Source organism: Plectropomus leopardus, chromosome 12, assembly GCF_008729295.1.
Source record: "Plectropomus leopardus isolate mb chromosome 12, YSFRI_Pleo_2.0, whole genome shotgun sequence".
Classification (NCBI taxonomy): Eukaryota; Metazoa; Chordata; class Actinopteri; order Perciformes; family Serranidae; genus Plectropomus; species Plectropomus leopardus.
This window is the reverse complement of record NC_056474.1, coordinates 5,473,330-5,488,656: the sequence shown is the minus strand read 5'-3', so window position 1 is coordinate 5,488,656 and position 15,327 is coordinate 5,473,330. Positions and strand designations below refer to the sequence as shown.

The 15,327-nt window shown below is 39.8% G+C and overlaps 1 protein-coding gene across 1 annotated transcript in view; it reads left to right on the top strand.

Moving 5' to 3' along the window:
• Positions 1-15,327, top strand: part of LOC121951566 (collagen alpha-1(XI) chain-like) — a 115,559-nt gene that overhangs the window by 13,831 nt on the left and 86,401 nt on the right. The window contains exons 4-5 of the mRNA XM_042497943.1: positions 1,528-1,690; positions 14,132-14,260. Coding sequence (XP_042353877.1) covers positions 1,528-1,690; positions 14,132-14,260 — 292 coding nt within the window. The remainder of the gene's footprint in view (positions 1-1,527; positions 1,691-14,131; positions 14,261-15,327) is intronic.

Sequence of the window (15,327 nt, the reverse complement as noted above, 5' to 3'; positions counted from 1 at the left end):
TATGCTAAACAAAACCAATCTGCTTAACGTATTTTTCTCAGGCTCTCAGAACATAGTTAACTGGAAGGATTTATTATCATCTTGTGTTTGTTCAGTCATTAAAGCCATATGGAAGAAGTCAGACTGTAATGGCAAATAAATTGCTGGCAGCAATTTGATGACAGCCTTTTCTTCTCCAGATTATTTACAGCAGCTGTATACTGATATGCAGTAATGGGCAGGTTCTTCATAAATTGCATAGCTGCCCAATGATGCTGATACAAATCACTGTTAAGAGTTACCATCAATCATTAGCACAAACGTTAACAGAAATGATAATGCGTTGCTGTTTGTGTGTAATAGATTATATCAGGGAAAATAAACATTACAGTGTAAATATACAGCAAAATCATGTTAAGTAGCTTGCAGTCTATACATTTTGACTTGATCCAAATTTATACTGATGTAGCTACCTCTGTATTTATGAACAAACAAATGCAAAAGCTGGGATTTATCAGATATTGGTTTGATTTTTAAATGATTCGTTTGCTCAGGCTTTTTCAGATTAACTCTTGACATACTGTATCACCAAATCCAAAAATATTTCTCTGCATACTCTCCTTCCCTATATGGAAACTGTAGTTTGGAAAATACACTTACTCACTTTCGTGCCGAGAGTTTGATGGGAGAGTTGATACCACTCACTTCTGCAGCCAGCAGAAGATTATCTTAGCATGGAGCCTGGACACAGAACGCAAATAGCTAACCTGACTCTCTTTTTAGAGAGCAGCAGGCTTATCAGCCGTGGCTTTATTTTTAGTGTACAAGTGTTGGACTGATTTTGCTCCTTTCACCTAATTCTCGACAAGAAAGTGTTCCCAAAGTGTCACGCTCCTCTCAGGATCGACTGCGGTAACTTTCTTAAAAGGAACAAAAATGTGCAAAGCCTTCTGGTTCAGTGTGGCCAACATGACAACTTTGTTGCTATATTTAGCGACATTTTAGGCCATTTTAGCGGCAAAAAAGCTACTAGCAGCAAATTTGGCGACTTACTGTGACCATCAGGAAAAATAGATAAATATATTATAATTCATACCCATGTGTGTTGTTTGTTTAGACTAATCGCAAACCACGGCTTTCGCCATGAGCAGAGAGTCTCTCCACCCCTCTCTTTTTGCGCCGTGCAGTAGGTGTGTGACAGGTGGGAGGAGAGAAGACGCCACTCGAGATGGGGGTTTAATTGTAGTGCGTTTTTATGGTTAAAGTTCTCGCTCTCCGAGTTGGAAGCGCAAGAAAGTGTTGCACTGCAGTATAAGCGTCGTAGCTCTAATGTCATTCAAATATTTTGTTGAGGACTTTTATGTTGAATCTATTTCAGAGAGCTTTGAATGTTTACATTAATGCGGCATGACATTGCTGATATGCAAATGAGTTTATGACATCATCAAGCAACTTTTAGCTACTTTTGGAGCTAGTGCGAGCTTCTTTCATCACAAAACTGTTCTGGTTAGTATTTCTAACCTCTTACTTTCCTCCCCTGCTGCATAGATGGCATCGTGTAGCTATCAGCGTGGAGAAAAAGGCTGTCACCATCATCGTGGACTGTAAGAAGAAGCTGACCCGGCCCCTCGCCAGAAGCGACCAGGCCGTCATTAACACAGAAGGCATTACTGTCTTTGGCACCAGAATCCTGGATGAGGAAGTCTTTGAGGTAAGGTGGCCATCTTGAGTCCCTTTGCGACTGGAATACGCCAGCTGGCTTGTTATGGAGTAAATAGGTTTAAAAAAAAGAATGTCTTGACATTTTAGGAAGAGTGCTCATTTGATTTTTTTGCCAAGAGTTCGATAAGAAGATGGATGCCACTCTCATGTTTGTGCTTTAAGGTGGAGCAAGGAGGCGATAAGTTTGGTTCAGCTTGAAGACTTGAATCAGGGAGTAAAGGCTACCAAGAAATTTCCCATAAAATCACAACTTGTCATTTTTGTGTTTCCATTTTAGCACAAATTAAACATATTAGATGCTGCTTTGTTGGCAGGAATATTTTTGAACTCTTAGTAGAATCAGTCCAATTGTGCTGAGCTAGACTCTTTCAGCCTTTCATCTAAATGTCAACAAGAAATTGAAAAGGTTTGCTTCCCAGAAGTCCCCAGCTGTTACTGAAAAGCTTACCTTAGTTGTAACAGTGCAGAGGACTTAACTATGATTAATGTCAGTGGCTTCACTGTTGTTATTTTCTTCAATAGTTCTTGCTTTCTTGGTTCTTTCATAGAAAGAAACAACACAATTCACCTCTGACACTTAAATCTGTGCTAAGAATCTGCTTCAAGATGTCTCTATCATCTCCACGGGAGTGTCTTTCACAAACATAATGCAGACATTCACCGCGAGATTGAAGTGATTATGTTTCGAGGGAGTTTGGAAAGCTTACCTAGATGCCAGCGATTTCTCCACTCTGGTGAAGTGCGGGTGTAATCGAAAGCATATTGCGAAATCTTGCTCTCAATGAATCTCATTGTGAAAAGGGACAATTTGAGTGTCTAATACTTTAAGCACTTTGAGGCCAGACATTTTATTTGTCTTTCATTAACTTGTGCATACAGTAAATGGTGGATTTTATTGGCCAGAACAACAATATTGGCTTTGTGTACTTGGCAAGTGTAATGGGCAATGTCTGTGGAAAGGCTACTTGCACAGTGTGTTGTTTTTTCTCTCAACACTAGTTCAGATTTGTTTGAATAGTCAACTTATTAAAGGAAAGACTGAAGTCTTCAGTCATTAATATTGGACAGTGTGTTATTTGAGATGCAGGAATTTACCCCTACGTGTGAGATTATTGTGTGTTATTCCCTCAATAATTGTGTCTATCAGAGCTCAGAATCAGAATCCACAGCTGACTGTGAGGTGGCGATTAAGAAATGGAAGTCGTGGCTACCAGGTTGAGCACAGGTAGCTGTGGGCTGAGTGGAAAATGTGAGCTGAATGCTGATTTCGAAGACAATAGCCTCTCTTTGATGTCTGCATCTGGAATGCTTGCTAAGTAGAACAGCCTGCAAAATGTTTGCCTCCAGGTCAGAGATGACTTTCCACAGAGGAGCCACTTGGAAATGGGATCCCTCCCTTCTGCGGTGACAGGTTTTTGGCAAGCAGATTGCATTGTTAGATATAGAATTTAACCGTATAGACAAGTTGAGGCCATGATAAGATGTGGCAATAAGATTTCCAGCAGTATTTTTGGACATTAAAGTACAATGAGTACAACCATAGTAAATTAGGTTTATAACATCACCAACAGTCCTAAGAGTGAAAGCCACAGTCATTAGAGCTGGGATTGTAATTAAGGTAATTGAAAGTTGAGTGGAGTGGAGCAGCACTTTCACCAAGCCTTTGCTATTTTTAATGCTGATTTAAGACCAGCTATTTGGCTTTTGTGAGTGCTCTTTGTTAGAAGATATATTACTCTAAATGGTGTTGAATTACAGAGTAATTTGTTTTGTTCACTTTTTAAAAACCCAGAAAAGAGAAAATGATTCCTATTGTCCCAAGGGTTGTTTTTTTTTCCTATTTCAAGGTGGTTTTAATCAGCGTATCACACGATAGCAATGCTGTGGTGGCCCAGTTAGACATTCAGCCATATCTTAAACTGTAATTATTTCCACTTCAAGTTTGATAACCCTAGATTTGGTGATTGCAAACTGGCTTCTTGTAGACACACTGTACTGCTATTGGCAAAAAACAGGCTTACAGGCTATAAGGGTCTTGGCTAAATACAGTAGATTCCTATAGATAAAAACAAGTTTGGAAAGAAAGCCATGTGTTCTGATTTGTTGCTTATTGGATAATACTTTGGCTTTTATTTCCCAGCTGTTATAGGTATATTACAATCAGTATATGTTGGAGGCTATGGAAACTCTTTCAAAAGTGTTGGCTGCAATATCAACTGTAGATAAAAACAATTGGAAAATTTTAAACGTCTCCACAATCAGATTATTGAGTCAAGTTCCTCCCGAGGTCATATTTATGTGTCTCATATATCTATGTTTTAAATCTTAGAGATGTAGCTTAAATAATAGTCTCGTCTTTAAGGTTTAATTCTTTGTTATTCTTAGAATTTAAATTTAGCATGCATGTTTTTAGCATCCCAAGGATGGATCTCAGTAGGTGTTTTTGGACTCCCTGAGGAGCTCCCCTGAGAACTACATATCTTTATGGGCTTTTGTTTGTTTGCACGAACGCTGAAATGATGTAACCAGTGGTTGATATAGCAATGTCACTTTCACTTTGACGAGTCAAAATTCATCTGTATTTCCCCCGTCGCATATGCAGGTCCATTTTTTCCTTTTTTTGGATGTTGTGTTGTCTATTGTTTAGACGGCTAACTTTAAAAAAAGAAAGAAAGAAAAAAGTCAGTTGACTTGAATGGGGATAAAATGATGTAATCTTGTGGCTCTTCTGTACTTTTGGAATGTTAATCGACCAGTCTTGATTCCCAGTAATCAAATTAGTAATTTTTTAAACAAAGTTTAAAAAAAGAAATTAGATTTGTCCTTGATGCTGCTGCATTTCTGAAGCTGAAGGATGAGTTGATTAAAATCAGCAGCTTCAATGAAGATTCCATTCGGTTGCTCGGGCATGTTGCTGCTGACGGCATCATTCAATTCCTGCAGTGTCAGTCAGGGGTAATGACGCTAAAAAAAAAAAAATTCACTGATTCACAGACGTCTTTTTTGCCATGTTAGTCAATGAGAAAAGGTCTTTTTGGGCTGCTCGGCACCACATGACAGTGTGATTACACTGTTTGGTCACTATGAAAATTGGCTTCATAGCCTGACTCTGACATAGAACCCAAAAAAGTCCCTAAAAATTGCATTTATGATAATTAAGATTGTTTCTAGTTTTTACAGTGTGGACACAATATAAAGAAGGATTCTTAGAAACAAGGCTGCTCCTTTAAAGTCAGAGACCCCTCAGTCGACTGAGATTGCTTTTAGTTTTTTTTTTTTAGCTAGTCAGTAGGCTGTGCAGTGTACTTCTGGGGACATTTTGGTCTCCAGATTTTGCTGCACTGTGAGTGCTCTTTACTTTCACGCTACTCTTTGATGCAGAGCTGTGGACATGCAGGCAGTGTGACGCATAGTAGATACTACAGAGAGAGAGAGAGACAGCTCATCTGCTTAGAAGTGGTGAGATTACAGCTCTGCTGTCTCTGGCTTTTGTTTGATATCTAGTGTTGGCAAACATGTTGTTGTACATTTCCAACCTGTCATTAGCACCGTTACCTGATTTACTATATGACATGAATGCTGCTGTCACAATGAATGTTACACTGAGCCCCGTTTAAACTTTAAAACTTCTTATAGTTAACAAAATGAATCGTTGAATAGTCGTATTGAAAAGAGTCGGGAACAGCTCTACTTAGAACTATGAAAAAGTTCCTGCTTACTAAAACAATTTCATTAGGCATCGATCTTCGTCTGCTACCATGGTGAACAAAAATTTGGTCTATGAAAACACATCCTAAAATTGACTTGCAGGATTTCCACAAAGTTTTGTGGTTCTTAATGATGCTCATGTTATGGGTCCCACTGTAGCTATTGGCAAATGAAAGTCTCTCACCCTAACCTTCAGAAAACCCTGCCCTAACCTAAGTGTGGGTTATTTTCTTACCTTTGTAAATCTATCCAACAAAAGGCAAACATTTCCTCTAACTTGGCAACCATTTGGTTATCTTAAGAACTATAGATTTTAAGTTATTGGAAAATATCCAGCTTGGTGTCCGTTGGCTTATCTGAAGAATTTTGGATTTACAGTAATGAGAAATTGTGGCTGTTTAGCATACCGAGCCTGAGCTTCCCAAATCTGGAGCCATTCCACAGTTTAATTACTGAAGTTGGCTGCGAGCTCTCTCGCTAAAACTGCTTTGAGCTGTGAGCACATGGCTACCTTACTGCAGTAGATTGCATAAGCAGGTGTCAAAGCTGGAAGCACAGGGGAGAGTGAAAGCTTGGGGAAAATATGATCAGTGTGTGCTTAGTCTTGGCTCAGACTGCACAGCTGTTTAAAAGATATGCTCACTGACCGGGCGTCCAAATGCCTTTTTTTCCCCCCTTTTCTCCTGCTTTTTCTTCTTTTTAAATAAAAGCCACACGATATTTGAATCATCTCCCATTTTTATGCAAATCCATCCTTCAGACTTTAGGGTGGGATTCTTTGTTTGCGCCGTATGTCAGAGTGTGCGTTAGCATGTGTGTTGTTTCATACGTGTATGCATGCATAAAAATGTGTGTCTGCAAAGAGGCGAAGATAGTTTGTTTATGTGTCTGTCATTACTGCATAGTAGATGGTTCCAAAACGCTGTCCCTCAAGCAGGACAGTCTTTGGCAGAGGAATCTAACAAGGCTCTGATGGGCTCTAAGCTTTAAAGTGAATCATTGTTTATGGTTGAGTTGGCAGGAAGAGAAACGGTCTGACTGTTTCTCATCTGCCTCTGTCACTTTTCACCCTCCAGCGCTCGACACAAAATGTTTTGGTTAGGGTTGTGTAATAGAAATATAGCAATAAATTCACATTTGTTTGAGTGTAACTGTTACTGAGAAGCTCCTCAGCCAATGATATCTTCAACGTGTATTTATATGAACAAACTATGAGGTATATTTGTCAACGTATACCTGTATCTAACCTTGTCTCCTGTGCTGTAACCCTAACTAACTGGTCCCAGCACAGCCAGGAAGTAATGGACCCAGGGTGCTTCTTAAAAACTTTTGCCGATGGAAAAGAGCAGAGTGAGAGACAGAGAGAGAAGTGCAGAAAGGGCAGGCAGACAAGCAAGCAGATGGTTCAAACAGTTCAACAGTTTTGTGAGCTACTGGCAGACGAAATGTTTTAATATTCGAAGGGTGCAAGACATTTGTATGCCTCCAGTGCTTGAAAAGAAACTTTATCCTTGTGCTGACCACAAAGGCTGCATTTGATAAAACAGTGGGAGAAAATCAGGAGAGCGTTATACATTTTTTCGTCTTCTCTACTTCTTGGTTAATTGTTGTCCTTGTACAGTTTTGAAATTCCATCGGTCTATTTGTTCGTTCAAGATGTTCTCCCCACCCAGAGTTCAGAGACGCAGGGTTTTTAGATGATAAAATAGAGAAAATACAGAAGTAAGTTATGGCTACAAAAGATTCTGAAAGTTTGCACGATATGCATTTTAAAAGCAGAAACATCTGCAGGACTGTTGATTTCAGCAGCCGCAGCAGTCTGCACGGCCTCTGAGCTGGCAACATCTGGCTGATGATGGTTCAGTGTGACAGGCAGCTTACAGTGACATCGGTAAAGGTTTCGTTGGAACTACTTATTTGAAAGAAAGTAGTTCCAGTGAAAGGTTTGCAGGTTATCCTGAGTTGGAAAATGATTTTGAAAAGCAAGCAAAACACCTGCATTGTTGTCTCAGATCAGTCCAGTTAACCTTTGAGCCCAAATAAAATCCTGGTGTTATGTAAGGATGCTGTCTTTTATGTAGTAATAGGTCTGTAAAGTAAAAATTTATCCTAAAAACATATAATTTGTGATTAGCGCACACTTTTATCTCCAGCCTCTGCACGCAGTTGTGTTTTACTGGGTCAGACTGCAGATGCTTTGGGCATATTTCCAAATGTGTGTTCCAGGTGCATTAATATCCTCCAGCTGTTCCCCGCAGGCAAAGTGACCTGCTGCACCTGGAGACAGGCAACAACCTTTAAACCGACTAATAATGCACTTAAATGTTGTTTTGTAGGCTTTACTCAAAACTGCAGTGTATCGTTGTAAAGTGGGATTATTTTTGTTATTGCTTGATCTGCTGAATTTGTCTATAAAATAGTCAAAAAAGCCTAGTATAATTCCGCAGTGCCTGAGATGATGTCTTCAAATGTTTTTTTTCTCTGATCTGTTTTATATTCTTGTTATTGAATATTTTTACGGTTTTGAACTGTTGTTTGGACAGATCAAGATATTTGAAGACAACATCAGTTCAAAACAGTTCAAAACTAAAAAAAAAATCAATTTACAAGAATATAAAACCGATCAGAGGAAAACAAAAAACCAGTTGTGTAACACTTTTTGAACTGCAATGTTTTGCAATTTGTTTGTCTACATCCAGGTGTAAGCCATTGCTTTCACTAGTTGTCAATGTGTTTACTCTTAGTGCAAGAATGGATATGTGAGTTTCTTCAGGAGATTGCAGAAATGTCCCCCAAATTTCTATTCAAAGTAAAACCATTGCTGCAATTTATACGCCTCTCAGGCAGCGCTTCATCCCAGGATTTGTACTGTTTTAAATCGTGCATGTTTGAAGAGATGTCTCAGGATGATGGTGAAAGCTACAATTGGCCATTTTTATAGACTTAACTTTTTGTCATAATTGCTGAAGCTGTCACTATGGGACAAATAGTTTGTCAAAAACATCATGTTCCTCCTTCTCATAGGACTTCTGATGGCATCTGCTAAAATTCATCACAACTGAAGAAAAACAACCAATCACAGCTGAGAAGTCTATGACTCGGATGTCAATCTTGTCAATCACTGCTCATGAACTGCTGTCAACCTAGGCAGGGCTGATCACATATGAATCTAAATTCTGTTACTGCATTGCCCATTTCTTGCCACAAATATTTGCAAAAATCTATTTTAGTGTACTGTTTAGCTATTACATGAGAAAGTTAGCTGCGGCCAGTGGGCAGTGCTTCATTTTGGCTCGAGTATTTGTCACAAAGTTTCGTATTTTACAACCAAACAGTACACTAGAATAAGTTAAAACATCTGAGTTGACTGTACTGTTTGGTTATAAAATGCGAAACTTTGTGACAAATACTCGAGCCAAAATGAAGCACCAGCCACAGCTTACTTTCTCATATTACAGCTAAACAGTACACTTAAATATGTTTCTGGAAACATTTTAGACAAGAAGGCGGCAATGCAGTTAGAGAATCTTGATTCAAATTTGACCAGAGCTGCCTAGTTTGACAGTTTAACTGTAGTTTAAAGCCGAGAACGCAGAAGCCGGAGCATCTGTCTCATTTTACAGCTAAACAGTACACTAAAACATGTTTCTGGCAACATTTGAGGCGTAAAGTAGGCAATGCAGTGACAGTACCTTGATTCATATTTGACCAGCGCTGCCTAGTTTGGCAGTTTTGACCGCACAAAAATGATGACAGCTGCATTAGAGACTTTTTGGCTCTGATTGGGTGTTTTTGTACTTGTACGGCAGATTTTTGAAAAAAAAATGTCATTTGAAGCACTAGGCAGAGGAACATGATTTTTTTTTTTTTTTTTTTTTTTTTCAGCTTATCTGTCTTGTGCTACTGTATGGATGTATTTTTTTTCAAATTTAAATGACCAACTACAGCTTTAAACAGGAGCATGGGTGATTTCTAGGTTTTGCTAACCCTAGAAAACAAGGCAGGATTTCAGTGCAGTTTTAGAAGAGGGTCTACCTGCATGGCTGATTCAGAGCAAAATGCTTCATGACTTGAAAAAAAGCCTGACATTTAGGTTTGTATCCCTCCAGAAATTGACACTCTAATGTTGATAAAGTTTCTAAATCAAGTATGGTCTCAATTTTGTGGAGTCAAACACAAACTACATCTTTGTTTATGCCTTTAAATTAGGCCAACAAATACAAGATGGGGAAAACCCCCGTGCCTCCTGTCATCTCTGATCCGGCGCCAGCGGGAGCTATCTGTATCCAATCAAAGTTGTATCTTGATTTTTTTGAGGTCAGCCATGTGCTTTCTGCTCAGTGGATGAGGTAATGTGTGCTCACAGTCAGATGTCAACTACTCACTTGATCACAGTCCCCTCGCACTTCAATCCTTTTGAGTGGCATTCAGAAGCTCATATTTGACTTTCTATTAAGAAAACAATACCAAGGACAGATTTCATGGTCTACTGAGGGCTTTTAATACCGCCCACTATTAGATGATCATCCATCTGCCAGTTATTTTCCTTAAATAACTTCTGTTCCACTGGGTGTGGGCTGTGCTCTGGGAGGGATACTCTTTACAGCCAAGGTCACCTGTAGCTCAGCGAGAATTCAGTGGTGTCTGTTTGCTGTTTTACAATTCTTTGCTTAAAATCAGATGTGAAAAGTGTACGCTTGAGGAAAAACTAGTGGTGTGTCCATTTCCAATACAAGTCTGAAAATGCTTTGCTTATGGGTATGAAATTTAGATGGAGGGAGGGATTCAATCATGATTCGAGTCTCTCGCCTTTGATCAGTCAGTCTCATCCTCTGTCCTTTTATGTACTTTTTTCCATCGAATGGCTGTTGTTACAGTGTGCGACGAAGTTTAACATGTGTCGAGGGGCGTTGTATTTACACACACATGCACATTGTACGCAGACCCATTAATAGATCGATTGTAGTGTAGCCTAGATGGATGATTTATCCTATTGTGTCTGTGCCAGCTCCGAGCCGAGCCAGGGCATTGCTGTAGATCATTCCTGGAATTCTGAGGAGGGACCTCAACAGATGCCAGAGAGATGCGCAAGACAATCCAGACAGAAACATCAACAAAAGGACAGAGATGCAGACGAAGGAGACACGGAGGGTAAAAGAAGAGAGGGGGAAATGTTGAGGGAGAAGCCGATTGGGGAGTACGGGAGTGATTGAATCACTGACTGGCTTTATAAATGGGCCAAGTGTGTGTGGTCTCTTGACAAACCCCTCCTGACGTTTCTTCTGCAGATCTTCACCACATATTTGTTTTCTTGTTGTAGTCAAATACATTCTTGCTATGTACCTTTATTTTCTCACAAAATATACATATAAACAAAGCTTAAAATTAAGAGGATGCAGGAAGACGTATAAAGGAGGAGGCAGACAGAAATCCTGCCAAATGCAGTGTGTCTGTTTTAACTGTCTGGCTTCGACTTTGGATCCATTTGTGTTAAATTATAGCAAGGACATAGTATGCAGTGGCTGAATGACTGTCATTAATTTGAGACCTTCTGCTTGTCACTGTAGATTTAGTTGTAGTAGGAGGTTCAGAAGGTGCAGGGTGAACTCATGTGAGTTGGGTATTTTCCCTTTTTTCCCCTCTGAGCGTAGGTTCAATAAGCACAAATTCTCTTTCGCAGAAACGCCCAGCGCTCCACACTCGATTACACACATTCACACCTGGAACCTACCCAGTATAACCACAGTTTAATCTGCTTGCCACAGTTGGGCATTAAATGCCTTGCTCAAGGGAGGGGTAAGGGCTGTTTTAAAGTCTCCCCACCCAGATTTAGTCTGGGGATCAAGCTGACGACCTCATGGTCACACGTGTTTGCTTTAGGCCACATCTGCCCACTCTCATTTTAATTGAGGTGCTTTGGTTGGGAAGGAGAGGAAGAGACACCATTCGAATTCATTGCACAATACTTCTCTTTTTGCTTTGAGAATTATTTTACATTTTAACAATTTTTTTGGATTGTCTAACAGCCAAAAACCTGATAGAGACAAGGGTTGAAATGTTCATATCATGGGTGTTACTATTTGAAACTGATGTGGGTGATTTTTGTCACAATTTATAAATCTTTTCTTCCCTAATGAGACATTAGCAACAATTTTTCCAAGATCCTGTAAACTGTTGAGATTCTCCACCCCTACTATAATAACGTGTGTGTTGTGTTTTCTGCTTAGAAATAGAATGAACAGTAGCATTTAAGGTCAAAACACAACATTTAATAAAATTCATAATCACTTAACACAACAACATTTTGGAAAACAGATAAACATTTCACAAAACACAACATTTCATAAAGCAAATCAACATTTTACAAAACAGCAAAATTTTGAAAAACACAGCAACATAACAAAACATTTCACAGAACGCATCAACATTCCCCAAACGTTTCAGAAAAAAAAATTTGGTTTTTTTTTCTGAAACGTTTGGGGAATGTTGATGTTTGATGAAAGAGAGACGCTTGGATTGCTGTATGGTTGTATTTTTTCATTCATTAAGTGAAATAGGTGTAAGAATAGGCCAAAATGGAGACCTCAAACTAGTGTGTGTGTGTTCTAGTGTTCTACTCTCATTCTATTTCTACGGGTTTCTTATGGGAAAGGGGATCTGCAAGTGAGTGATATTTAAATGTGACTAATCTTAATTAGCACAACAGGTGACAACAGTAGACTTCAGTCTATAAGTAAAATTTCAACTATATCTTCTGGTTTTTGTTCAGGTATTTCAGTACCCTGCTGGGATTTACTGGTCACGTATGATGGGAGTATGGGGCAGTAAATATCTAATGTGTTCCAGAGGTCTAAGCTTGTACAGATGTTGCCTGCTGTAATTTAATGCAATCTGCATGTATGTACTTCCTCTTTAGGGGCCACCCTGACTGCGGCCTTCTTTCACCTTTATGCAGCATTTCGGGTTATTTTCCTGTTTATTTGTCCTCTTTGTTGCTCACTCCCGGTGGACTCTGAAAAGGGTCAGCTGAGGTGCCCATATGGTTGATGGGTATAGATAACATTCTCCACATGAGTGACATAGCAGGTCCTGGTTGAGAAATTCCTTCAAACATCATCATGGAAAAAGAGCCTTTGGCTGATGGAAGGGTTGTGAGCGGGGATCTAATTTCCTTTTCCAAAAGCTCATGAAAAACAGACGGCTTCAGATAAGTACAGACCTTGGTTATTTATCTGCTGTGTAAGGGGACTTGCTGTCCCTAATGGCTGAGTGGGGGGACTATACAATAGTTTCTTTTTAAAAGCTTACAGACTCCCCTAAAGCTTCCATAAAGTTATATGTAATTAATAGTCAAGAGACTGCTGCCTCTGGTACTGCGCAACATCTGCCTTTTTGTTTTATTGTCACTTTTTATTATCACTACACTGGTGCAAAGCCGAGGCAATCAAAAAAGGAGTTATAGGTGTGCAGTAACATTTGGTTTCTATTTGTGAAAAAAATGGACAATGTGAGTGGTGTCTGGAGTTGTTTTGGGTGTCAGGACTCAGGAAATGAAAGTCACGTTCATATTCAGCTCATACAGCATCAGCTGATTGGCAGTTGGAGCACTTCCAGTGCTTGGATGGGCGTGAAATTCAAGCTGATTTTTCAGTAGAATCAGCTAACAACTGTTTTATCTGATTCTTATCAGAAAGTCAGACCCTGTGTACATAAAAATGTCAGTAGAGTCAGTCTTTTCCACACAATTAGAGTGTTTGTGTTTCTCTTGAATGCGTGTATCCCTTAGTATTATTCTGTGTTCCCTCTCTAAATTCATTGATTTTTGCGGGTGTGTAAACAGTGCAGTTGGAGCTCTTTATGATTTCTCTTTTTCCTCCGCAGCAGTTTGAGACTTCTGGGGTGGATAATTGATCTGTCAATCCTTTTAGAGCTAATCAGATCAGATCGATGGATGAGAGGAGTAACTGCTGAAAGTTAATGCAAACTTTCATACTTAGCAGAATTAATGGTTAAGTTTCACAGTCACTGCGCCTGACGTTCTGCTGCTCCATCTCTTCCCCAAGTACACTTTGCGCTCCGAGAGTGCGGTGCAGTGAATAACCAAACAAAGTGTATATATTTCAACAGCACTCCTGATGAGCATCCAGCTCAAAAGAGAAAATCTGTTTTTTTGGCAGCAGATGTTTTAATTATGGCAGGCTGCCACAAATACATGAAGGTTTCCACTGAGGTTTTCCACTCACAGAGTTTAAAATCCTGTCATGTTTGTTTGCTGCTAAAAGCAAGTGACACTGAAAAGTACCCTTTATGGAAACCTAGTACTATATTCAGAGGTGTAAATCCATTCACTTTTGGATTCCGGATACATTTTTTTATAAATTACATAAACATAGTCCCTTGTTTTGTTCCTAATTGCGATGAGAAAGTGTTCTGTATTTGCTACAACTCTTACTCGTGTCCCTGACTGGCGCCTCTTCATAGCAGCAGCGGCTAAGGCTCCTCTGTATTGTAGTATTTAGAGCAATGTGCCAAACCACACTGGAAACTAAGTTGAAATAAATAAAATTGATGGCCATAACATAAACCTATAGCCGTTTTATATGAGAGACACTAAAGATTAAAGAAAACTCTGACATGAGAATTTTACAGTTGGGAAAGCCTGTGAAATTTGTTGACATGACTTTGACTAACATGCTGCGTTTTCCTTCTTCTCCTCTTCCAGGGTGACATCCAGCAGCTGCTGATAGTTGCAGACCCCAGAGCAGCCCATGACTACTGTGAACACTACAGCCCTGACTGTGAAACCCCCAACCACCACGATGCCCCCCAGGCTCAGCAACCTGAGGACGAGGTCAGTATCTGGAGGGGGGGAGGAGGCGGGCTGGGTGAGATGGATTTTGTAGTGAAGATCGGGTGGGAGGAGTAATTGTCCAGAGAGAGGGAAGAATGAAAAGAGAGTTGGTAGGGAGGAGGGGGAGGAGTAGTTGTTGTGAGGAAAGGAGGGAGGGGAACTGGAGTTGGAACTGGAGTTTGAGGTTTAGTAGGGATGATAACAGGAATTTGGAAAATGGCCTTCAAACTTGGGTGTTGTTCGTAGAAGTTAGAAAGCAAAAGATGAAGTACCAGAATAAAAGAGGAGGTGTGAATGGATGAAAATGAAGTAGATCAATTTAAAAATTTGAGTGACTTCAAGATGAACTGAAATTTCAATTATTTTCACTTTTCCTAGCTAAAATTTTCCACTTTAAAAAAATGGTTAAAACTGTCTTTGGACATATTTGTCGAAGCAAAGTCCAAGCTTTAAGCCTGTAGGTTGTTGTTTCCCACGGCAACAGCTCACTAGGAGATACACTGTAATTTTTCATGTTGTGCTTCTGACTGGTGAATATCATAGTATATCTTGATATTTGTCCCCTTTTTCAACGCCACACATTCTCTAGCACTGGTTATGTGTTAGCAGTTTCAGATGTTTGTCCCTTTATGATATTAAACATTTGGAGGACCTGTCATGCTGTCAAGTTTGTATGCCAATCTGAACACGGAGGCTAGCAAGCTTTGCTATTGCTCCCCCTCGCACAGACCCACCAGACTTTAGCTGTTGCTCATGTTTTAACACCAAATGCAGAGTGGTTCCACAGTAAGGCCCAGACACACCAAACAGACAGAGAACTGGCAGCGTTGAAAGGTGCCTGCTGCGTCGACTTGCGTTGCATGTGTCCTGGCCAAAAAGTTGCACATAAACATGCCAAACCGACAGCCAACAAGCACATACATTCTGCACCTGTGTGAAAAGAAATAATTCTCCATAGCAGCAGGCAGCTGTAGTCTGTAATCATCATACAAAAAGGGAAACCAGTTACACAGTTAGCATGTTAACAACACAATCTAGTCATCTTATGGAACAAGTCTGCTTTGACC